Source organism: Bos taurus, chromosome 12 (assembly GCF_002263795.3).
Source record: "Bos taurus isolate L1 Dominette 01449 registration number 42190680 breed Hereford chromosome 12, ARS-UCD2.0, whole genome shotgun sequence".
Lineage (NCBI taxonomy): Eukaryota > Metazoa > Chordata > Mammalia > Artiodactyla > Bovidae > Bos > Bos taurus.
In genome coordinates this window covers 86,491,570-86,515,557 of record NC_037339.1, presented here as the reverse complement: position 1 = coordinate 86,515,557, position 23,988 = coordinate 86,491,570, and the positions used below count along the sequence as shown (strand labels likewise).

The following is a 23,988-nucleotide window of genomic DNA, read 5'->3' as shown; positions in this document are numbered from 1 at the left end:
CCCTCAGACTCTCCTGCGGGGTATTTCCCAGGCTGTCCCATTCTTGGATGCCGGCACCGTGGAGGCCCCGCTGAGCCTGTTCTGGGCGTCGTCTTGGAGGGCACACCCCCACGTGGTGATGACACAGCCTGGGACCAGAGCTACGCTGTCCTGCCTGAAGTTCAGGACGACCTTCCTCGGGGCTCTGGCCCCTGTCGGGGTGGCACAGCGGCTGTCGTGAGGGCCCGTCTAGAATGGAGCCCACCCTGCAGCCCCGAGGGCAGGGGCTGCACCTGCTTCAGGCCGGCCCCGGGGGGCCTCACGAACACCTGTGTGTGCCAGTCCCTGGCTCTGGGCCCCTCCGCACCCCTCTGCGCTCCTGTGTCCCCCCCATGGGACCGTGGGTGCAGTCGAGGGTGCCCCACTCTCGGGAGGGCGGTCAGACCCTGTCCCCCACGTTTCCTCTCTGTCAGCTTCCTGCTCCTCTCCATCCCAGAGGAGACTTCCTCGGAGAGGCCGGGTGGACCGGCTCTCCTGGGGCGCAGGCCTGGCTCGGGTCTACCTTGCGACCAGCCTCGTCTCCCTCCGGAGGGAGACGCTCAGACCCGGACGCAGTCCTCCCAGGCCCAGAGTCAGCCCTGTGAGGCCCAGAGCATGCTCCCCACAGCGCGGCCGGAGCCCCCACTGACACTCCGGTTCCTGCAGGGATGGCTTGGCCTGCAGGTGGTGAGGGCCCTCCCTTCCCAGGGGCTAGCCCCCTGCCCGCTAACCTGTGGGCTCGGCCCCAACAGGGGGAGACGCAAGTGTGACGGGAGCCAGGTGTCCCCGAGCCGTCTCGGGACTCTGAACTCCACTGTCCGAGAAACCCGGGTTCACTCTGCCCAGAGGCCCTGCCCCCACCACGCCAGCCTGGCCTCCACCGCCCTCTCTGTGGGGGCTCCCTTTGTGGAGGTCAAGGCGGGACACCTGGGAACAAACCCTCTGGTTTGACCATTTCTGGGAAGCCTGGTCCCACTGATTTTTCCAAACTTGCAATATCTCCTGTTTACAAAACTGTCTGGTGACCCCTGGGGACTCTTGGGATGGAACTTTGGAACTTTGCTTCGTCGGGTTACGCAAAAGGCAAATGGCTCGGGAAACACAACAGGCCCCGCCGAGGTGACCGTGTCTCTGAGAAGCATGTCTGACTTTCCTGACTGTTTGGGTTGAGGGCCTGGAGCTGGTGCAGGTGGGCGGGCTTGGCCTGGGGACGTGACCATTAGAGGAAGGGCCCCCCTCTCGCAGCCCCCCGGCATGCGCCCTGCGTGAAGGGGCCCTGGGGGGCAGCAGGGACTCATCAGAGCCGGGTTAGTGCTCTGGATGCTGCCTGGACCCAGGACTTCAGAGCCCCAGCTGGGGACAGTCACCCCGGGGGTGTGTACGGGACTTCAGAGTCTGTGGGGCCTGGCCCGGGGGACGTGATGCTGAAGCCGGTAAAGAACAGGCCGATAGGTCGATGGCAAAGCATCCTTGCAACAGGAGGCCCTCTGGGCCCCTCTTCCCAGGGTACCTGCCTTTCCTGGGAGGGCCCGTGAAGGGAGACCCCGCCTGACCCAGCCCCCAGCCCAGCTTCCAGATCCTCTGCAGAGTCCTGAGTGGCCTGGATGGCAGCTTGGGGCCTCTGAGAACAGAGAGATGCACTGGAGACAGGACAGGGTTTGAGGCTCCTTCCCGGAGCTGGGCCGTCCTTCCCGAATCCCGGGGGCACTCCCAGCGGGGGACGGGAGGCAGCCCGGGGCTGGTCCCTGGAGTCTCATTTCCGCTTCCGTGGGGCAAGAACAGACCCAGACTAAGGAGAGGACACAGCTCTAATCAGGCAGGGAGGGAGCCCGCTCAGAGCGGAAGGGGGGGCGGGACCGTCCAGGTGGCAGGGGCTTCACTGTGGCCGCGGCTGCCCGCGGCCCCTGCCCTGGCCTTCATGATCTTGTCGATCCACTTGAGGAAGTTGGAGACCTTGGTGTAGACGCCGAACTTGCCCTTGCGCGCGCACCCTTCTCCCCAGCTGACGATGCCTGTGACGAAGTAGGTGTCCTTGAAGCGGGTGACGTGGGGGCCGCCACTGTCGCCCTGGCAGGCGTCCTCGGGCTGGGTGTCGTAGCCGGCGCAGAACATGTTGGGCGTGATGGTGAAGCTGCTGGACAGCTTACAGGTGCTGCGGTCCACGTAGGGCACCTCCAGCATCTTGAGCGTGGACGACAGGCGGCCCTTCTCGTGCGTGCGCCCGAAGCCGCTGACGATGCCCGTCTTCTGGGTCATCAGCGTGGCCTCCGCCCAGTCCTTCTCGGGCAGGCAGGCGGGCGCCACGTTCCGGCGGAACCGGATGGGCGTCTTGAGCCTCAGCACCGCGATGTCGAAGTCGTAGGTCTCCTTGACAAAGCGGCTGTGCTTCACAGTCATCTCCACCTCGTGTGCCATCTCGTTGCCCTCCTCCTGCTCTGTGTTCCGGTCGCCTGAGGACAGGACAGGGCCATCAGCTCGGGGCCAGCACGTCGCTGACACCTTAAAGTAGTCGTGACAGTTTCTGCTTAAAGACTGGCACGCGGTCACTAGACAATGTGAAATATAGGCGAGAAGCACGAGGCGGGGAGACAGCCTTCTGCTTCCCAGCCGGTGTCAGCGGTCACTGACCCCTTGTCCACTCGTGGGTGGGACCAGCCACCTGGTCTGAACTGCCAGACCCCTCCAGGCCACAGGGCCAAGTGGGCACGGGTCAGAACCCATGTGTGCTGTTCTCAGACTCAGAATGAAGAAAATAACTGAAAATCTCTCCTGAGTACTGCAAAAACTGATTACATGTGGAGCTGACAGTATCTAACATTACCGAAATGAGGTTCGCCTGTAAACTTGTGAAATGTGTAATGAAAAGGCATTGTAACTAGCAAGTTAGGAATCACGGATGTGGCTTTCACCGGGTGCTCACGGAGCAGCTGAGACCTGGTGGAGAAGCGGGGTGATCGGAATTAACCCCCAGACGGGATATGCAGGCCGCTGGGGGCACTGGTAGGCTTCCTGCAGGAGGGGGCCCCTCTTCCCCTTTCTCCCCCGGCCCAGGGTCTCAGGGCTTTAACTCCCCGTGTTTCCAGCGTCTGTCGGTCCCAGTGTCTGACCAGGAGGAGGGCGCTGGGGGCGTGGGCGGCACTCACCGACCCTCACCGTGAACCTCTTGGCCTGGTGCAGGCAGTGGGCAGCCGTGAGGACGTAGAACTCGTTCAGGATGGTGCCCCCGCAGAATCCCTCGTTCTCTTCGTTGACCAGCAGAGCCTGGGGAGGGGCAGGTGCCGGGGAGCGTTACCCTTAACTGGCCTCCTCCACGCCCCCGCCGGCAGTGGGCCTCCCTGCAGGAGGGCTCGTGGGGTTTTCAGGCTGGAACGAGGCCCTGGGCAGTGCCCCAGTGCCCACCCCCACGGGCTGTCCTGCCCAGCCCTGCTGGTTCTCGGAGCGGGCCCACCGTGGACCCCATGGTCCTGCCAAGTGCCCAGTGCTGTGGGCTCCAGACTCGCCCGCCAGGCCCTCCTGGTCTTTATTCTCCCCGCCCTTCCTGGGTGGCAACATTACACTCTGGAGAAGATGCCCTGGTGCCTTCAGACTGATACTCAAAATGCCCAGAGCCGCCGTGACCCGCAGCACGCTCTCTGGGGATGGTGGTTGGTGTGGCGTGTCCCTCCACAGGCTCGTGACACGTCAGACGTACGCAGACTCAGCGTGTAGCTGTGGGCCAGTGGACGTCATCACTGAGGACTGTCGCAGCTCTGGGAACGTCACTTGTAGGAGAAGCAATCTTGGCTCTGGACACTAAAACCCCGAGGTCCAAGCAAGGGATCCGGGTAGATAGAGGCCCCAGTGAAACCCACTCAAGTGAACAGCAAGTCGTCTTCAGTGTGTGTGTCCGGCGTGGTATTTGGGACACGTGCTGCTAACTGTTGCTCATTGTTCACCTGAAAGTCATATGTGAGGGAAGCCTGTGCTTCACTCGCTAAGTCTGGCGACTTTAGTCCAAAGTAACAACCAAAGAGTGGCTTTTTACCTTTGGAAACAAATGGATATACGTTTCGCTAAGGCACCATCTGCCTCTTCAGGACTTAGGTGTTTGGGTAAAAGAATCTTTCAAATTAGAAGTGAAACAAGGAGAGAGACTCTTTTTGCCTCCTGTCAAACCCAAGAGCACACACCAGCCTTGGGGGGCCGCCCTGTGCCCACAGACCCCACACTATGGCCCAGACTAGAGCCCCTCCTCTGCCTGGTGGGGGGCGTGGCGACCGAGAGGCCCGAGGCCCAGCCTTTGCAGCCCAGGCTCCTCGGGGCCCGATCGCCCACGGCAGGCCCTCAGCCACCTGCAGTGCCCAGCAGACGCCTCCCCCGCCCCAGCCACCTGGCCTCCAAGCCCCGCAGTTACCTGCCATGGGCACTCGCCCTCCGCGCAGTCCCTGCCGCCCACTATCCGGACCACCTGGCTGCCGTCCTCCCCGGCGCTGGGCTCGGTCCTGTTGAGGCCCAGCAGGTCCAAGGAGCTCTCTGTGGGGCTCAGGTCTGCAGGGTCGTAGTGCTCCAGCTCGCTGGCGTCAAGCGCGTCCTCGCTGGTGTGGATGGCCCACCGCCGGCTGCGTCCCTGCGTGAACTTCCCACAGGGGAAGCGCTCTGAAAGAAGCGCACGAGCTCAGCCAGGCGAGGAGGACACAGTCCACTCCATGGGAGGAGCGGGCAGAGGAGCGTGCCTGGGGACAAGGCAGGGCCCACAAGGAGTCTTTGTGAAGTGGGGTGCCCTGTGTCCTGCTGGGTGGGGGTGGGTCACGGGTGGGAGCCCTGACCTCTGGCTGGTCAGTGCTGAGGGGTCTCAGGGCCTCTGCAATCTGCTGGGATGCGTGCAAAAGTCAGGGGGCTGTGGATGAACAGAGGACCATGGGGCAGTGGGTGACATGGCTGGTGTTAATACATCGAGACCATGATGGCAGAGCAGGGGAACTGGGGGGCACAGTGCCCCCAACCCTGTCAACTCTGCCATGTGTGTTAAACATAAGGAGATCCAACCCGTCCAACCTAAAGGAGATCAGTCCTGAATAATCACTGGAAGGACTGATGCTGCAGCTGAAACTCCAATACTTTGGCCACCTGATGTGAAGAACTGACTTACTGGAAAAGACACTGATGCTGGGAAAGATTGAAGGCGGGAGGAGAAGCGGATGACAGAGGATGAGATGGCGTGCTGCAGTCCATGGGGTCACAGAGTCAGACACAACTGAGCGACTTCACTTTTTTTTTTTAACCAACAGAAATGTCATCTCACTGTCCTCCGCCTGCTGAGAGGCTCGGTGGGCACAGTTGCCTCTGCCCTGAAGTTGCCCACCACCCCAGCCTGCGGCTGGACTCTGCATTCCTAACCACCCCCGGTGGTCAGGACTACGGGGCCAGTGGGAAGCCTGCTGGAGGCTAGGCTGACCGGGGCCATGGCCTCTCAGGTGCTCTGGCCCAACCCCACCCCACATGAGGGGAGTCCCGGTCAGACAGGACCTCCCCCGGGGTGTGAGACGGTGGGGAGCAGCTCGCCCACCCCCAGGACCCGGGCCCTCACTCAGGCCTGCCTGAGCTCCTGGGCCAGATGCGTGGTGTCCAGCTTTATCAAGGGAAAAGCCATTTCCGTCTGACCCACTGCAGCCAAATCAGTTCTGGATGGCCCCGGGTTCTCCCCTGGCCCTTGCACCCCATCCGAGGCTCCTTGGCCGGCCCACAGGTCTGGTGCTGGTAACTCTAGCCTCCCAAGCACGTGCCCTTCCCAGGGTTCCGGGCACCATGACAGCAGCTCCACAGTTTGCTAGGGGCCGGACTGTGTGCAGCCTCACACACCACTGTCTCCAGAACATGCTCCCCACCTGGAGGCTTGGCCCTCACCACCCCCACACACACCTGTGCACCCCCCTCCTGCACCCCCTCTCTGCACCTGTGCACCCACTCCCCACACCCCACTCCCCACGCCCCCAATCCCTGCACCCCCAGTCCACTCCTGAGTACCCCCTCCCCACACCTGTGTGCCCCTCTCCCCGCACCCCCACTCCCTCCCTCCCCACACCCCACTCCCTGTGCCCCCACTCCCCCTTCACACCCGTGTGCCCCCTCCCCACACCCCACTCCCCGTACCCCCACTCCCCGCCTCCCTGCACCCCCACTCCCTGCACCCCCAGTCCACACCTGAGTACCCCCCACTCCCCACACCTGTGCGCCCCCCCGCTCCCCACTCCCCACACCCCCACTCCCTGCACCCCCACTCCCCGCACCCCACTCCCCCCTCCCCACACCCCCTCCACACCTGTGCGCCCCCTCCTCACACCCCACTCCCCCTCCCCACACCCCCTCCACACCCGAGTGCCCCCACTCCCCACACCTGTGCGCCCCCTCCCCGCACCCCCACCCACCTGTGGACACGCAGGACTTGCTGTCGTCGCCCAGCACGTAGCCGTGCGCGCAGGAGCACCGCACCTCGCTGCGCTCCTCCCTGCAGAACTGGTCGCAGCCCCCATTGTCCAGGCTGCAGATCTCACGCGTGGCTGTGGGGAGGCGCGCAGCTGAGGGTGCTGCCCGGCCAACGGGCTGGGGGCCCGAGGCCAGGCCAGCACCCTGGGCAGGCCCTGTCCCTCGCTCCACTTCCCGCTTCCCGTGGGGTGGGGGGCCTGGCTTCCTGAGGCCCCGGGGAGCTGCCGAGAAGGCCTGGGGGCAGAGGGTCTCAGGTTCAGCCCTCAGAAGTGCGGCAGGCTCTGGCCAGGGAGGCGGGACTCCAGCAGAGCTGGAGGGGCCGGGGGTCCCCTCTGAGGCCTCTCTCCCCCGCGGCATAAAGGCCCTGGGGTCCGGCCTCCACGTGGTGGGAGGAGGTGCGGCAGCCGGCTCCTGGACTCAAGCCGGCTTCAGCAGGCTGTCCATCGTGACTGAGTGACCCGGGCGGGTTACCTAGACCCGCAGTCTGTTTACCTGCTGGTGAAGGGGTGGAGGCCACACGCCTCCCAGGAGAGCGCCCAGGTCTCGAGAGGCGCTGGGCACAAGGCACCTCACAGCCGGGCGGAGAAGCATCACCCGGCCTCCAGTGTGCTGGGCATCAGACTCCTGACACCCATCAGCCCTGCCGCCCTGGCACCTGGCTTTACACTTCACCCTGGGCTTTGATGAGAAGCTGCTCACAGGGCAAACGTTACAGAAACTTCAGAAAACATGCCCGCCAGCCCCTGGGTCAGCCAAACGGTTTGGGGCGTGGGGCAGGGGGGGCCCCTGGACAGCAGAGGGGCAGAGGCATGACTGATATTCCCGCTGGGGAAGTTCTAAAGTGTCCAGTCTGAGAGCGTGCTCTCAGAATTATATGTTCAGAAACGAAAAGCAGATGTTCAAAGCTTTCTCCTTAGGGAAAACTGGTCTACTACTCACCTAATTTTTGTTAAAAAGTAATCTCTGTGTTAGGAAAACTCAGCGATTTTTCTATGTAGTATTACTTGTGTCAGATTTGGACAATCCCGGGCACTCAGCACTGACATCACTTGAATTTCCAGAATCACAAGAAGCAGGAGAGATGCCAGTTCCCACATTAAGGGGCCCGCTCTGCACGAATGTTCACTCCGCGGCTTCTCAGAGGAGCAGGGACCTGCCTGGGGTCCCCTGTCCCCCACCCAGGGGCCGTGACGCGCTTCCTGCTGCTGTAGGCAGAACCTGCAGAGCCAGGCTGAGCCACGGTGGCCGCCGGGGCCTCCCGGGCCTCCCGGGAACTCTGGCCCCCGCTCTCCACCCCACCAGGCAGCTCTGACCGGAAGGCACAGCAAGAGGAACTCACAGAACTCGCAGTTTTTGCCTTCAAACCCTTCCGCACAGGTGCAGGTGTAGTCTCCGATGCCGTCTTTACAGTGGCCCTGATTCAGGCACGGGTGGCCTTCACACTGGTCTCCATCTGCAAAGCAAGCACTTGGAGACTGGCGCTCGCAGCCAACGCCCGCGTCAGGGAAGCGAGCGCGCTGTGCTGGTCTTGGCACACGTTTTCAGGCAACTCGAGTGAACCTGGGGCTCTTCCTGTTTTCCTGCAAACAAGTTGTCCTGTCTGGACTTTGTTACCCAGCCCTCTTTGCAGCCACACGTGCGTGGGGCATTTATCTAGCTAGATTTATCTAGCTAGACTGAGTGTTCCAATTCCTGCTGGGACATTTGACAGTGCTTTTCCAAGCAGTGACAGCATTTTTACATCAGGGAGAGGAGCCCTGGGCTGGGGAGTGGGTGCCGCAAAAGGAGGCTGGAGGCTAGGTGATCGCCGGACACTTGTTCTGGACTGAGCCTCAACAGGCAGGGTGTCTGGTTGCGCGAGCCAATCGTCTGGGTGTGAAAGGAGAAGAGAGAGCCCTGCCCAGCGCTAACACGGCTCTGCATTTCTCGGCACATGTGCACACTGTAATCCAGGGATAGGTCCAGTTGTCATTGTGAGAAATCTGAACACGGTCACCAGAATGAAAACGTTGTTATAACTCATACCACTTCAGATGCTACAAGCATTGCATCAAGATGGTTACCTTATGAGAGGACCCAATATTTCAGATCCTCTTCTTGTGTTTCTACCTAATATACTTGGGTTTTGAAAAATTGCCATGGAATTTGGTATCCTCAGATGGGAATGAACTGATTTAAATGTATATAATTAACAAAACTAGAATTAAATAAAGATACCGTAAAAACTATTTGACAATAACTATTCCGGAAGCACTCAGAAGGGAAAAGTCTCAGACGAGTAAAATTTACACCTGAAAGGAAAGGAAACTCAGGAACCATCTTCAAAATTTGAATACAGTCTCTCCCATCTAACTACCCTGATGAGTCCTTCTCAATTAGGATTAAAATAGAAAAGTTCTCACCTTTGTATTTACTCCAGAATTCATCCTAAAAGGGAAAAAAGATTTTAAAGTGCATTAGGGAAAACAGGCATTTCATACCAGTAGCAGCCATAATCTGATAACTCAAGTGAATAGCCTATTTCCAAACAGAGACCATTTTTGGGACAAACTGTTCTAGAACTATTCAATATTAAAGGGATTTTTTTTTTCCAGATCTCCTGTATTTATAAAGCTGTGGCTTCGAACACTTTTTTTTTAAATACATGTTGGTGTAATACATTATCCTATCCTAGCATCCATCTTCTTGCTTGCTAACAGTTGAAGCCCCAGCGGCTGGAAAACACTTTGTAACACTAACTTACTTTCCTAGCTTTCATTGTAGCAAAATCACTACTTCTGTGACCACAATCAAGGTTTTCCGCATTATTTGTTTCAACTGTAATTGGAAATTGCTTTTCTTGAACCTAGACGTTTCTATATGTTTTGCTTGTTTGTTTTCCACTAATTTCCGTTTGGAGAAACTTTGCTGAAACAAGAGCAATTGAAGTAAAATCTCTAAAGCAAGGACTTAGGTTCAGAAGCAGATCAGAAACTTTATGCATCACATTCAAACTCTGTAACAAACTCACAAGGACAAGTGCCTGCTACCTAAGGGTTCCTTCAAGTCGCAGCGCGTATCGGTAGCTTGTTCTGGAACGCCGAGTCACACCGAGTGTCTTCTCCTGCACTCGTCTGCCGTCCACATGCCCTCTTCAGTGAGATGTCTGCTCAAATCTTTCGCTCACTGTATTTTATTGGACTGTTTATTTTCTTCTCTTGTGTTGTGGGAGTTCTTTATAAAGTCTGAGTGCAAATCTTTTGGCAGATATGAGACTTGCAAATATTTTCTTAGTCAGCAGCCCGTATCTTCATTCTGTTAACAGTGTTTTTCACAGAGCAGAAGTTTCAAATTTAGAGAAAGTCCAATTACCCATATTTCCTTTCATGGATTACGCTTTTGGTGTCACATCTAAAAATTTTTGCCTAACTTTGTGTCATGAAAATTTTCTCCTAAAAGTTTCCTGTTTTATCCCTAGAGCTATGTGATGCATTTGAGTTAACTTTGTGTAGTTGTGAGAAAAAGCTGACCTTTTTTCTTTTTTGCATATAGATGTACAATTACTCCAATACCATTTTTGAAAAAGAATTCTTTTTCCCCTGAAATGCTTATGCACCTTGTCAAAGGTCAATTGGCCATATTTGCGTGGGTCTATTTGTGGGCTTTCTATTCTGTTCTATTGATCTGTATTTATTCCTTTACCAGTACCACACTTCAGTATCTCTGTGAGTAATGTAACGTTATAATACGTCTTTAAATCAGGTAGTGTGATTCCTCCAACTTTATCTTCTTTCTCAAAACTGTTTCAGGTATTCTAATTCCTTTGCTTTCCCATATTTCAAATTTTAGAATCAGCTTGTCTCAATCTGATGAAAGTTTGATTTGCATTGCATTAAATCTATATATCAAATTGGGAGGAATCAATCTCTTAATATGTTGTCTTTCAAACCATGAGCAGTCTATGTCTACTTATTTAGGTTCTCTTTCTTTCAACAGCATTTTGTAGATTTCGGCATATAGATTGTGTGTGTTTACCAGATTTACACATGGGTATTTTTCTTTGGGCCAATACTAAGTAGCATTAATTCTTTTTAATCTTTAGTTTCTAACTGTGCACTACTTGGGGAAGGAAATAGAAACCCACCCACTCCAGTAATCTTGCCTGGAAAGTTCTTTGGACAGAGGAGCCTGGCCAGCTGCAAGGAATCAGACGTGACTGAGCACACACACATGTATGTTACTACTACATAGAAATATGATTAATATTTGTGTGCTGACCTTGTATTCTGTGACCTTGCTAGACACATACATTTTAGGAGTTTTTTTTAGATTCCATGGGATTTTCTATGTAGATTATCATGTCACTGACCAATAGGGATAGTTTTATTTCTTCTTCTTAACTTATTGTTAAACCTTCCGCATGGCTAGGGCTTCCAGTGCAGTGATGGATTAGGAGTATTGGGAGTGGACATCCTTGCCTTCTTCCAGTATCAGGGAAAGCACTCAGCTTTTGGTGTGGTTAATAGTCTTCATCTTGTTGAAAAAGGTTCTTTTTAGTTGTGATTTGGTTAAAGTCTTTGCAGTTATGAATGGCTGTTGCATCCTCAGTGGTGCTTCTCTGTATCAGGTGACAGGACGATGTGGGCTCTCTAGGTGGATTAACCGAGCGAGTGAGGGAAAGCTGCTCAGTCACGTCCAACTCTTTGTGATCCCAAGGACTGCACAGTCCATGGAATTCTCCAGGCCAGGATACTAGGGTAGGGAGCCGTTCCCTTCTCCAGCGGATCTTCCCAACCAAGGAATCTTACTGGGGTCACCTGCATTGTAGGCAGATTCTTTGCCAGCTGAGCCACCAGGGAAGCCCCAGAATACCGGAGTGTGTAGCCTATCCTTTCTCCAGCAGATCTTCCCAACCCAGGAATTGAACCCAGGTCTCCTGCATTGCAGAAAGATTCTTTTTTTTTTTAATATTTTTTTAACAGCAGGTGGGACAAGGCAGCGTGCCCATCCTGTTCTCCAGGGTTGGGAACAAGATTTAAGAGGAGAGGCCCATTCCAGGGCCTGCTCCCTTACCTTATCCACTAGGATGAAAAGCAGGCAGGCAGATTCTTCACCATCTGAGCCACCGGGGAAGTCCATACGACTGATTTTAAATGTTGAGCCAGACTTGTGTGCCCTGGATAAACCCGCTCGGTCATCGTCTATCCTTATAAATCTGTATCTGTATTTATTCTGTATGCATATCTGTATCTACTTTATTCAACTTGCTAATAATTTGTTGAGAATTTTTATGAGAGGCTCATGTGAAGTGCTGTTTTATAGTTTTCTTCCTTTCTTTCTCCCTCCCTCCTTCTTCTGTCTTTGTGGGGTTTGGTATCAGAGTAAAGCTGATTGAAAACTAACTTACAAGTGTTTCCTTTTCTTTTCTAGAAACGAATACACAGAATTGGTGTTATTTCTTCTTTAAATGTTGGTGAAACACCAGTGACCCCATCTGGGCCCTGACATTTCCTGTTCAAAGGCTTTTACCTAAGAAGTGGAATCTGCAGATACCTCCGTCATATTATGTGCTTTGGTAATTCAAGGTTTTGAGGAATTGGTCCATTTCCTCCAAATTGTCCAAATGCCATCCAAATTTGTGCATAGAATTTTTCATAGTATTCACCTATTATTCTTTTACCATATACAAGGCCTGTAGTAATGTCCCCTCTTTCATTCTTGATATAATTTGTGTTCTTTTTATCAATCTTGTTAAATCTTACCCGTTTTATTTATTTTCTCTGTTATTTTGCATGTCTTTAATTTTGCTGATTTCTCCTCTTTGGGGTTTGCCTTTTTGTGTGTGTGTCTTAAGGTGGAAGCTTAAAGTGTCACTGTGAGAACTTCTTTCCCAGTAAGCACAGTGATTCTATAAACTTCCGCATAGGCGCTGCTTAGCGGCTTCCACAGATTCTGTTGCACACCCACTTTGTTCAGCTGAAAGTGTTTTCTAACTTCACCTGAGACTTCGCCTTGACGGTGCGGATTACTCAGGGAACTCCCTGGGGTCCGGTGGTCAGGACGAGCTCCCACTGCCAAGGGCGCAGGCTCAGTCCCTGGTTGGGGAACCAAGGTGCCCAGGGCAGTGGGGCGTGGCCAAAGCAGACTAAGAGTCCAACACTGTCAAATTATAAGGATGGCAGCTATAAGGACGTAGGAAGAGCGTGTGGGGAATGATGCTGAGGAGGGCAGAGCACGCACGTCTACTGGTGTTAGTCGCCCTTGTTACTTAAAGAGATGACCTGGACCCCGAGAGTCTGGCAAACGCCTGGGTGAAGAGCGCCCGGGGACCCTGTGTGCAGCCCGGCCCGGAGCCCGTTCCAAGACCCAACGCCTCGCGTCTCACCGCCCGCGCCCGGGCCTCACGGCTCCTCACCGTCTGCTCTGCGTCCTCGAAGACCTCGCGGGCCTCCTCTAGTGAGCAGGCCTCCTCCAGGCACTCTCGCTCCAGGTTTCCCTGCTTCACCTCCTCCAAGAATGAGTTGGCCCTGCGGGCTCTCTGCAGGACACGGTGGGCCTGGTCCCGGGGCAGGAACACTGGGGCGGGAGGACAAGGCTGTCACGGGCTCGCCACGTGGCCACGCACTGCCTCCCGTGAGCGGCGGGTCAGACGGTGCCCGGAGCCGCTCCCGCCGGGGCCGCCTGCCCGCGCAGACCTCCGCACCTCCTGGAACTCTGCCCTGCTGGAGGTCTTGGGGCCTGCCCCTCCTGGGCCACTCCTCCGCTCTGCCCTGGGCTCAGCCGTGCCCTCTGCCCCCTCCCCCAGGCCTGAGCTCTGTGCTAGATGGGGAGTTGTGACTTGGTTTTACACCATCTACAGTTGAAAGCATGACTTGTTTCAAGCGCCAGGACACACAAACCCACGAGTAAAACAAGTTTCAAGAAATGGTGCTTACTATTATTTTCTACAAAATAGTACCTGTTACAAAATTTCCTGCTTGAGTCTGTCCCGTTTCATTAAAAAACGGCTAACTTGATTTCGTGACTCACAAAGGAGTCGTGACCTGCCTGTGACAGCGTCTGGGGTCTGGGGGTCCCTGGTCCTCCCCGCGTGTCTGTGCTCAGCCGTCCCCACGCTCCCGCCCCGTCTGCCCCCTCTCCACGGGAGGCCCTTGGCTCCTTCCTCTGGCACTCTGCCTGGGCTCTCTACCTCTGTTCTGCTGAAGAATTTAGTTTCTCACTAAGACAGATGACTCAGGGTCATATATTTGATATGTTTCTAGTCCCAGCTGATATTTCCAGTCCCAGCTCACGTCCTGAGCTCTGTGTTTGCAACTCTCCCCGCAGTGACTGTTCCCCCTAGTCTGTCTCAGAGCCCTAAGCTCCGCGTGTCGGAAACTGAAACGCAGGACTGCAGAGTCAGCCGTCTCCGGCGGCAAATACATCTTGGTCACCGACTACCGGGTACTGGCGAGCGGGGGTTACAACCCCTCTCTCTTAGGGTTATTTTAGAGAGTGTATGGAACTCCTAAGTGTTTGGTTGTCCTACCTCCAACTACTTTCTCTTCCAACCCGCACCCCCCTTCTTTTAATGACAGCTGGTTTTCCTAGTGGGGCCAGGCTCAGCCTTGTCCTCTGTGGGCCCCTCCCCACACTCCAGACCTCTCCACCAGCAAGTGGTTGCTTGGAGATACAGCACCCCCCTTCCCCTGCATGGCCACCCTCCTGTGCCACTTGCCTCTTTCTCTCTCTTCCCTGTTTCCCAGCCTCCTGGGCTCCTGGACTTCTGCCTCACCCAGCAGGCAAGCACGCAGGCAGGTCTGGGGCTGCTTCTGCGCTCTCTGCTCTCTGGCCTCCAGGACGGGCCTGGGTCCTGGGAGGCCCAGAACCCCCCCTGTGCAGTCTCAGGTCGGGCAGCCCCTCTCCGGGCAGAGCCAGCCTGAGGGGCTGGCACTGGCCCTCGTCTCTTCCCTGCCTTGGAAGCCCCTCTCTGCCTGTGACCCCTCTGCTCCCCTGGACAGAGGGTCTCCTCCCTGCCTCTGCCTGTGACCCCTCTGCTCCCCCAGACGAGGGGCTCCTCCCTACCTCTGCCTGTGACCCCTCTGCTCCCCCATATGAGGGGCTCCTCCCTGCCTCTGCCTGTGACCCCTCTGCTCCCCCAGATGAGGGGCTCCTCCCTACCTCTGCCTGTGATTCCCCTCTGCTCCCCCATATGAGGGGCTCCTCCCTGCCTCTGCCTGTGACCCCTCTGCTCCGCCAGATGAGGGGCTCCTCCCTACCTCTGCCTGTGATCCTCCTCTGCTCCCCCATATGAGGGGCTTCTCCCTGCCTCTGCCTGTGACCCCCTCTGCTCCCCGAGACGAGGGGCTCCTCCCTGCCTCTGCCTGCTGCTGCCCCTCCCGGGGCTCCTGTCCTCCCCCCTCTGCCCCTGTTTCTCTCTGTCTCTCCCCGTCTCTTTCTGTCCACATTTCCCTCTGCTCTGATCCTCTGACCGACTTCCCACCCACGGGGAGACACACCTGGCCCTGAGCTCCCCAGGCTGAAACCACAGCCAGCATCTCAGGCCGAGCTTACACAGGGGCTGTGCACCCACTCTCCACTCAGGAAGTTCAAGGGCATCGCCAGGATCCTCCCCTCCCCTCCCCCGGGGCCACCTGCAGTCCGCAGGGTGAGGGCCACTTACCGCTCCCCGCCGGCCGCAGGAGGCCGCCCAGGGCGGTGCTGAGCAGAACGAGATGCAGCAGGCCCGCCATGGTGGGGCCCTTCCGAGGACAGCCGTGAGTCCCTGCCGCAACAGGCCTCCAGGGCAAGGTCCGCTCGCCCAGGCTGGAGGGCGGCTGGCGCCCAGCCTGCTTATCACAGCCGCCGGTTGGAGCCCAGGCCTGTGGGGGCGGGGGGCGGCTCTGGGGGCCTGGCCGCCCTGCCCCTGCAGCCCCAGGGAGGTCCCGGCTGAGCTCACTCTCATCCTGAGCCGTGTCCAAGGGCCTGGCGTGTGCGCAGAGCACTTTGTTCTGAGAACAGGAGCATCGTTGTGTGGTTCCCAGACGTCCACATCCAGCTCTGTTCTCATCTTTACGACCATGATAAAAGTCATGTCTCATTTCCCCATCTGTTTTTCTAGGACAGAAAACTGAGCTTTAGAGAGAGGCGGGGTGCCGTCCACGGCCATGGGTGTGGGCGTGGGGTTAGGACCCAGGGCTTTCTACCAGGCTGGGTGGGAGGTGAGGGCACCACGCTGGGCTGGGGGCTGCTCTCCCAGCCAGGAAGCGCCCCTCTGGGGAGCAGCAGGGGTGGGACGCGACCGCTGCGGCTGAGCGGGGCTCTGCAGGGAGACGTCTGCGAGCTGCCAACGGGCGGTCCTGGGAAGCAAGGGGGTCACGCTCTGTTGTTGGCCGAGCATGCCTGCCCAGCCCCACGTGGGACGCCTGCGCACCAGGCCTGTGTCCAGCGTGGAGAGAGGCTCCGCTCACAGCAGGTGCGGGGCAAGCGCCAGCGCACTGAATGGACTGTGATGTCCCCAGACACTCCCGCTGGGCACCCAGGCAGGGCTGGTCTTTGGCAGAGAGGTCGCTGTGGTAAAGTGAGGTCTCCTCTGTTCTCTGCATTGCCCCTGCCCCGTGTCTGCACCCAGCAGTCTGGGCGGGCGATGCTCCCCAACATTGCTGGGTGTGGTGAGGCCCACCCAGGACCCAGTCAGTCCCTTCAGCCCCCTCCCCTTCTCTTCCAGGAAGAGGAGCCCAGCCAGCTTTCGATTCAGGAAGAAACAGCAGGCTCTGGGCTTGAGGTCTCTGGGGGCCTGGGACATCTTGGCTAGAGTCTCCCGAGTGTCTGTAGCCTAAGCTGTGAGCTGGGGTTGCGTGAATGCTGGACAACCCGCTTCACGGTCCACAGCCGGGTGACCCATCGTCCCCACACCTCATCCCGCCTGCTCCGGTTTCATGGAAGCAGGACCCCATTTACAGATGAAACGGGGGGCAGAGAGGGTTAGTGGTGAGGCTGCGGGCACCAGCCAAGCTGGAGCCGGAGTGGCCCCAGGGGGCCCAGCCCAGGGTCGGGGTGCTTGACGTGTGTGCCCAGTGAGAACCCCAAAGACTACCGCCTGCCTGGGGCAGCGGAGGCCAGGCGGTGAGCACACGAGTCTGCAAGTCGGACAACTTCTTCTCCCGGGGGCCTCTGACCCAGCAACTCAGCACTGCTGTTTTGGGCAGCCTGAGCGATGGGTATGTCCAGGCGCATGGCCAGGCTCTCCCAGCCCTGCTCAGGACACGAGGCATGGCTGGACCGTCCGGCAGGGCATGGCCCCAAAACCCTAAGTGTGGTGTACTGGGCTGGACAGATGAGACCCGAGGGTGCGGGCACCCACCAGGCCAGGCTTGGGTGGGGTCTGGAGCTCCCCGACCTGGTTCCTCATTCCTCCGCCCCTGCAGCCGGTGTGGCTGTCACCTGAGAGACTCCATAAAAAGTAGGTTGAGGGCCCCGCCCACCCTGCCGAGCTGGGGGGACCTGGGAGCCTGCGTTCTGCGGAGGGCCCTGCCGGTCCTCAGGCTTGTGTGGTCTCCTGGGGCCTCAGCTGGGAGAGACACGCAGCCCCCAAACCCAGGAGAGCATCTGCATTGGAAATGGCTTCACGTGAGAGTTCACTCCAGCAAAGCTGGTGACTGTGGAGGAGCCCGGCTCAAGGGCCAGCGTGAGGGTCTCTGAGAGACGACTCTGGACCGTGCAGGGAGAGCAGGAGGGGGCGGGCCTGCCTGTGGTCAGGGGCAGGGGAGGGGCAGGCATGCAGCATGCGAGGCTGCTTGTGCCGCACACTCAGAGGGACGTGGAAGGCCGATCACCGTGGGGAGGGGGCGGTGCTCGCATTTACCCAGAATGAAGACACAACGCTAGGGCGAGTGACAAGCCAGACTGGAAGTGGCGCAGGTCACAGCGAGGACGGCACCGGCCCTGTGCTGCCCGCGTGTGTGGCCTCCGGTTCGGTCCAGGCACTTCCAATGCCTCCTGCGCCTCCAGGGCCCCTTTGCCACCCTCCTCGTCTGTCTCTGACTCTGGGTCTTTCTCTCTCCCGCCCTCCATCTCTCCCTCCCTCTCTGTGTCTCTCCATCTCCCAGTCTCCATTTCTGTTTCCCTCCCCCCGCTTCCCTGCCCCGGAACCACAGGAGAATCTCCGCCTTTGGCGCCTGGGCGCCAGGCACGCTCGGCGGCTTTATTTGCAGGGCAGGGGCTAGGGCAGCAGCGGGACCTGGAAGAAGCCCTGCCTGGACGGCGGGTGGCCCATCAGCTGCCGCAGCCAGGCCGTGTAGCGGGAGACCCGCGTGTAGATCCCAAAGTGGCCGGCTGCCGCGCAGCCCTCGCCCCAGCTGACGACGCCGGTCAGGAACCAGGTGCCCCGGAAGCGTGTGGCGTGCGGGCCCCCACTGTCCCCCTTGCAGGCATCCTTGCTGCCGTCGCTATAGCCAGCGCAGAACATGTTGTCCGTGACCACAGGCCCGCCGGGCCTCTGGCGCGACTGCTGCAGGCAGTCCTGGGTTAGCAGCCGGGGCACCAGCACCACCATGAGCTTGCGGGCGGTGACCCCGCGCTCCAGGAGCTGGCCCCAGCCGCTGACGGCCGAGAAGCGCACGAAGGCCAGCGTCTGGTCCGCGAAGTCCGGGTCGGGCAGACAGAGGGGTGCCACGTGGTCGCCCAGGGCCACGGGCTGGGCCAGCTGCAGCAGGGCCACGTCGTGGTCCGTCTGGCCCGGCACGTACTGCTTGGGGACAATGATCTGCGCCACCCGCCGCTCCTGCTCTGGGCCCTCCACGCGGCTGAGGTCGTGCTCGCCTGCAGAGTACCAGGACCATCTGCTGTTGCCCCCCTCGCCACACGGACCACAGGCTCCTTTCCCTGGGGGCGAGGGGCACACGTTCCGCCCCCCAGGGTGGGCGGGCATCCTCCCGGGGCTGCCGGCAGGAGAGTTGGGGCGAATCCAGACTCAGAGTTGCCGGAGGTGTGAGTGGGGTTTGGGCGGGCAGCATGGTGCATGAGGAGGGGTGCTGCTCAGTTCCCCTGCCCCCTGGGGCCCCAGTCATCCAGTAAGCCCGCCGGGCAGAGCACCTGGGGAGGGCACCCCTGTGGGGCTCCTGGTGGGAGCGGAGTCACCCGGGGCTGCGTGTGGGCGGGAGAGGCTGCGGGGGGTGGGCACAGGGGCCCTGGGGTGTGGGGCCTGCTCACACGCTGCCTGCATGCGTCTCTCTCTGGGAAAGTCGCCGCTGCTCGTGGGAGCAGTGGTTGGAAGCCCGGAATCTTGGCCCCAAGACTCTCCTCTGAGGGCCTGCTCTGCGGGGTGGGGGGGCGCCCGCACCACCTACCCAGCACAGCCGTCAGGTTCCCCCTGCTCCGGAGCCTTTCGAAGCAGTGGGCGGCGGAGACCACCCAGGCCGGGCCGACCAGGGTGCCCCCGCACAGCAGCGCCCCGTTCAGCTTCAGCATGGCCTGGTGGGCGTGGCACACAGCGGGGATGACGTCATGGTCACGGCCACCTGGGGCTCCCCTCCCTGCACCCGTGTGGGGGCTGCCGGAGGCTCTGCGTCCGTCCAGGTAAGGGGACAGGGAGCGAGTGGGCCCCGGCCAGAGCGTGGAAATGCCGGGCTGGGGTCCTCTGCTCTGGCAGAGCGTCAGCCAGGCCCAACCCAGCGGTCCTGGAGGTTCACCTGCTGGGCGACCCTGCCCTCCCTCCCCCAGGCCTGCAGCCTCACCTGCCAGGGGCATTCCCCTTTGGGGCAGACGTGGCCCCCCACAATTCGCCCTTGGGGCTTGCTGCCATTTCTTTTTTCCAGAACAGGTATTTTCCCGCACGGATATTCCACTGTGTGGGACAGAAGTCAGCAGGACGTGGGTGAGATGGAGGCTGTGCGGCTGCACCAGTGAGTGCCCCGTGTTGGCGGCTGCGCCCGCTCTTGGCCGGGGTTTCGGGGGCCCTGGGGGAGCTGCCGGGGCCGGGCGGCAGGGCCCGTGGGCCTGGGTCCTGCTGGTGTATCCGGGGGTGGATACAGGCAGCCTGACGCCACCAAAGGGCCCGGGACGTGCTGCGCAGGGTGAGCAGCGTCTCAGGCAGCCTGGCCACTCTCCACCCCTGCTCTTGGTTCCCACCCTCCTCCGGGAAAGCCCCAGGCCAGAGGGGACAGCGTTTGAGGGGGCCGCTCTCTCTGGGCTCCTGGACGAGGCCGCTCGCACGATCCTCAGGAGACCAGGGCTGGCGAGGATGCCTCCTCCCTCCGCCCAGAGCACCCCCTCGCCCTGGTGAGGCTCAGGGATGCTCCCCCGGGGCCCACCTTTTGGCTACAGAGGACACACAGCAGGGCGGTGGCGCTCAGCGGGAGTGGAAGCACTCGGCCCAGGTCCTCACCTGTGGGTGCGCAGGACACCCCGTCTGCCTGGAGCGCGTAGCCCTCATGGCACCAGCAGAAGCGCCCGGCCCCCGGGTCGGCCCCACAGTACTGCTCACAGCCGCCATTGTCGTTGGCGCAGATCAGCTGGCTCTGCTTGTCTGCAGACACAGGGCACAGCTGACACGGCCCCTGGTCAGGGCAGGAAGCCCGGTGGCTGCCCCTCCCTGGGCCAGGGGCCAGGCCTGCGCGGAGGAAGGGGACACCCCGCAGACAATCCAGGAGGGTGAGACCGGGCCTGGGGGTCTCGGCTCAGGGGACACCCCGCAGACGACCCAGGAGGGTGAGACCCGGGCCTGGGGGTCCCGGCTCAGGGGACACCCTGCAGACGACCCAGGAGGGTGAGACCGGGCCTGGGGGTCCTGGGTCTGAGCACATTGGCCACTGGGGCTGTGGGACCCCCATGCCAAGGAGCAGGGGAGCTGACAGAGATGAATGGCTTCCCCAGCCTTGCCCCGCACCCAGAGCCCAGAAGCGGACAGGGCGTCCAGCGGGCCAGCACGCAGAACCCCGCACCCAAGACGCCCGGGTGGAAGCCTGCGAGGGTGCCGAGGCCCTTCCCGCCTGGCGAGTCGGCAGCCTCCCGGCCCCGCTCCTCACCGGTCTCACAGTTCCGGCCCTCGAAGCCGTCGGGGCAGAAGCAGATGTAGGACCGGAGCTGGTCCTCACAGGAGCCCCCGTTCTGGCAGGGGCTGGAGGCGCACTGGTCCCCGTCTGCGGGCGAGTCGCTGTTACAAGGCTGACGGGGGCTGGCGGCAAATGGGGTCGGAGTCACCTACTCACCATTGTAGGAAACCCAGAACTGCCTCTGAGGGAGCAAGAGGAAGCCGCGTGAGACGTGGGCGCCAGGGCAAGCGTTCACGTCCCTGCGGGGGAGGCGCCAGGCGGCTGGGGCTTCTGACCAGCCCTCCCTGTGGGCTCTGGAAGCCACACCGCTCTATGGAGACAGGTGGGTTCATCTAGGGAAGCGAGTTTTTTCTCTAATACCCGCCCCTCCCATTGCTAAGGCCACAGAGGTCCGAATGTCCTCTCCCAAGTCCCAACCCCAGGCTTCAGCACCAGCCCTGCCATGGAGCTGTGAACACGGACGAGACCCCACACTCCCCGAGCCTCCGGAGCTGCTCCCGATGCTGTGCTGACCGTCCAGACACCCGCTGACCGAGGAGAATGTGGAAAAGACACACACGAGTGCCCTGCCAGTTTCAGGGGCCTCGTCAGTAACAGTGAGAAACAACTCAGTGTTACTGTGAGAATAAAACAAGGTGAAAACGGCTGGAAGGTTCTGAAAACCACAACCCACTCCAGCACTCTTGCCTGAGAATCATGGACAGGGGAGCCTGGTGGCTACAGTGCATGGGGTCACAGAGAGTCAGACATGACTGAGCAACTCAGCACAGCACAGCATGCTCCCCGAGGGCTTCGCAGGTGGCGCTAGTGGTAAAGAAGCTGCCCGCCAATGCAGGGGATGTAAGAGACGCTGGTTCAGTCCCTGGGGGGGGAAGATCCCTGGAGGAGGGCATGGCAACCCACTCCGGTGTTCTTGCCTGGAGAAACCCCATGGAAGGAAGATCCCTGGAGGAAGGCATGGCAACCCACTCCGGTGTTCTTGCCTGGAGAAACCCCATGGACAGAGGAGCCTGGCGGGCTATAGTCCATGGGGTCACAAAGGGTTGGACACGAATGAGCAACTAACACACACACAGACTCAAGGGGTGACCATCCTCAGCACGCCTGGGAAGGGTCGTGTGAGCCCTGCCTGCGAGTGCGGAGTGTGTGCTATGCCAGGTGTGTGTCCTATGCGTGTGAGACATGCATCCTGTGTGTGATGTGTGTCTGTGCCAGGCGTGTGTTCTATGCGTGTGAGATGTGTGTCCTGTGTGCGTGAGACGTGTGTCCTGTGTGTGATGCATGTCCTGTGTCAGATGTGTGTTCTATGCACGTGAGACATGTGTCCTGTGTATGTGATGTGTGTCCCGTGCCAGGCACGTGTTCTATGCGTGTGAGACGTGTGTTCTATGTGTGTGATGTGTGTCCCGTGTCAGGTGTGTGTCCCGTGCGTGTGAGACATGTGTCCTGTGTATGTGATGTGTGTCCCGTGCCAGGCACGTGTTCTATGCGTGTGAGATGTGTGTCCTGTGTGTGTGATTCGTGTCCCATGACAGATGTGTGTCCCACGCGTGTCAGATGTGTGTCCTGTGTGGGGTGTCCCTCGAGTGTGCGGGGAGAGAGGGTCCTGTCTCCTGGCCTCCTGATCCTCAGCCCCCTGGAAGGAGACGATTTCAGCGGGCATCTCTTTGCTTGTGGACGGGAGGGGAGGCCCGCTCTGCCTGCTCCGCCCCGCTGGGGGAGGAACAGGCTCCCTAGGTGTGCCCTCCTCACTCGAGCATCCCTGAGGCGGCCCTGGCCAGGGTCTCTGATGGCTCCGATGGGTCTCTGAGGGCTGCTGGACAGGCGGCCCTGCCCGGGGCCTGGACGGCTTACGGGGTCAGGGGGCCATCCTTGGGGGGATGGGGGCACAGGAAACTGTGCTTCTGGATGAGGAGGGTGTGTGCAGGGGGTCTCAGCATGGGGAGACCCCAGCCCCCGGCGCCCAGAGCCCACCGGCTGCCCCCAGTGCACCGGGCGAGCTCACCGTCCTCTCCTCGTTGCGGAAGATCTCGTGGGCTTCCTCGAAGGAGCAGAGCTCCTCCCTGCACTCCCGCTCCAGCGAGCCCGGCAGCAGCTCCTCCAGGAACCCGTTGGCACGCCGAGGCCGATGCAGGATGCTGAGGGCCTGCTCCTGGGGCAGGAAGACTGGGGGGCGTGCTGTGAGATGCGGGGGCGCCGGCACCGTCCCCCAACCTGTAACAGCACCTCCCCACTACCCTGCCCCCCACCCCGGTGATGGGACCACAGGCCCCCTGCCCCCCACCCCGGTGATGGGATCACAGAACCCCTGTCCCCCACCCCGGTGATGGGATCACAGAACCCCTGTCCCCCACCCCGGTGATGGGATCACAGAACCCCTGACCCCACCCCGGTGATGGGATCACAGAACCCCTGCCACCACCCCGGTGATGGGATCACAGGCCTCCCACCCACGGGCCGCTGGTTTGTAGCAGGAGAGTTCCTCACAGCTGCCAATGGGCAACACTGCATAAGCTTCATATGCGAGGAGAGGGCGATGTGTTTGTTAAATTATAACATGTCCATGCCCTTGACCGGGTCCCTTCACTTCCAGTTTATCCTAAGGAGATGCTCTGAGCCCCGCAGACACCAGGCTGCTGGGAGAGCTGAAGACACGTCACTGGCAACACTAATGACCCAGCCCAGCAGTGCCAGGTGAAAAAAGACGGTTAAACAGGAAGGACCCGGGTGCCACGGCACTGGAGCAGGACGGCGGGCAGGGCCCCCACGGCCGGCGTGGGCCCCGGGGCAGACGTGGACGGGTTTCAGGGGACAGTGTCGGCGCCTGGCTTCCGCCTTGGCCACCCCTTGGGGCTGGGGAATCACGGTGGTGACCGCTCACAGAGCCGCCCGCCCGTGTTCCCACTCAGGCCTCTCCACGTCCACAGTTGGGGGTCATGTTCACCGCCGCAGTGGCCGAGCATCAAGGCGCAGTGTCTGTGCCCTGTCCCTTGGGGTGGGGGTCCACCCGCGAGGGGCTGAGAGCAGAGCGGGAGACGGGTCACCTCTGAGCCCGCGTCTGGGCCTGGGGGGTGGGTGGTGGAGGCAGGCGAGGGCCCGCTGTGGCCAGGGAGCCTGCCCCCAGACGTCTGGGAGGGGACTCCCGTGGCCTGTGCTCCAGGAGCTCCGCTCATCTTTTGAAAGGCAGGCAAGTCAGAGAGGACCCCCCAGCCAGGCTCCCAGCAGATGGGAGTGCCCACCACGCAGGCCAGCTTTCGGGGCGGCTGGCCTTCCATGGGGTTAATGGGGAACTTCCCCCACTTACCTGCCGGCAGGGACCCCCACAGGCTGAGCAGAAAGCAGAGGAGGGCCAGAGCCCAGGCCTGGGACAGCATGGCCAGATCCTAGGTTGCTCAGTCTGTTGACTTTCTGGGCCGGGGAGGGGAGGGGGGGTGGCGGAGGGCGGGCAAAGTTCTCCCAGAGCTGGAGGCCGTGGGGGAGGGGCTGGCCTCCCGAACCG

General features: G+C 59.8%; 2 protein-coding genes across 3 annotated transcripts; both read right to left on the bottom strand.

Annotated features, from left to right (window-relative positions):
- Nucleotides 1–1,807: 1,807 nt before the first annotated feature.
- On the bottom strand, nt 1,808–15,266 carry F10 (coagulation factor X). The gene is made up of 8 exons (NM_001080213.2): nt 15,122–15,266; nt 12,875–13,035; nt 8,883–8,907; nt 7,820–7,933; nt 6,423–6,554; nt 4,412–4,653; nt 3,162–3,279; nt 1,808–2,468 (listed from the first exon to the last, which is right to left on the bottom strand). Exons 1-8 carry the CDS (start codon nt 15,189–15,191, stop codon nt 1,852–1,854), a joined length of 1,479 nt encoding a protein of 492 aa, NP_001073682.1. The 5' UTR covers nt 15,192–15,266; the 3' UTR covers nt 1,808–1,851.
- A 378-nt stretch (nt 15,267–15,644) lies between these two features.
- Nucleotides 15,645–23,891, bottom strand: F7 (coagulation factor VII). Of its 2 annotated transcripts, none has more exons than XM_024999987.2 (8): nt 23,794–23,891; nt 22,495–22,667; nt 20,646–20,670; nt 20,463–20,576; nt 19,823–19,963; nt 19,173–19,282; nt 18,786–18,909; nt 15,645–18,258 (listed from the first exon to the last, which is right to left on the bottom strand). In XM_024999987.2, the coding sequence occupies exons 1-8, from the start codon at nt 23,861–23,863 to the stop codon at nt 17,660–17,662; spliced, it is 1,356 nt and encodes a 451-aa protein (XP_024855755.1). In that variant the 5' UTR covers nt 23,864–23,891; the 3' UTR covers nt 15,645–17,659.
- Between the last annotated feature and the right edge of the window lie 97 nt (nt 23,892–23,988).

Bases quoted from the DNA above. Each gene is read 5' to 3' on its own strand.
- F7 (XM_024999987.2), bottom strand. From the start codon at position 23,863: ATGCTGTCCCAGGCCTGGGCTCTGGCCCTCCTCTGCTTTCTGCTCAGC. The intron at 20,577-20,645 runs GTGAGTAGGTGA...ACTCGCCCGCAG, and splicing joins GTTCTGGGTTTCCTACAATG to ACGGGGACCAGTGCGCCTCC. The intron at 18,259-18,785 runs GTAGGTGGTGCG...GGTACTCTGCAG, and splicing joins GAACCTGACGGCTGTGCTGG to GCGAGCACGACCTCAGCCGC.
- F10 (NM_001080213.2), bottom strand. From the start codon at position 15,191: ATGGCGGGCCTGCTGCATCTCGTTCTGCTCAGCACCGCCCTGGGCGGC. The intron at 8,908-12,874 runs GTGAGGAGCCGT...TTTCCCTTTTAG, and splicing joins TCGAGGACGCAGAGCAGACG to GATGAATTCTGGAGTAAATA. The intron at 4,654-6,422 runs GTGGGTGGGGGT...CGCTTCTTTCAG, and splicing joins CAAGTCCTGCGTGTCCACAG to AGCGCTTCCCCTGTGGGAAG.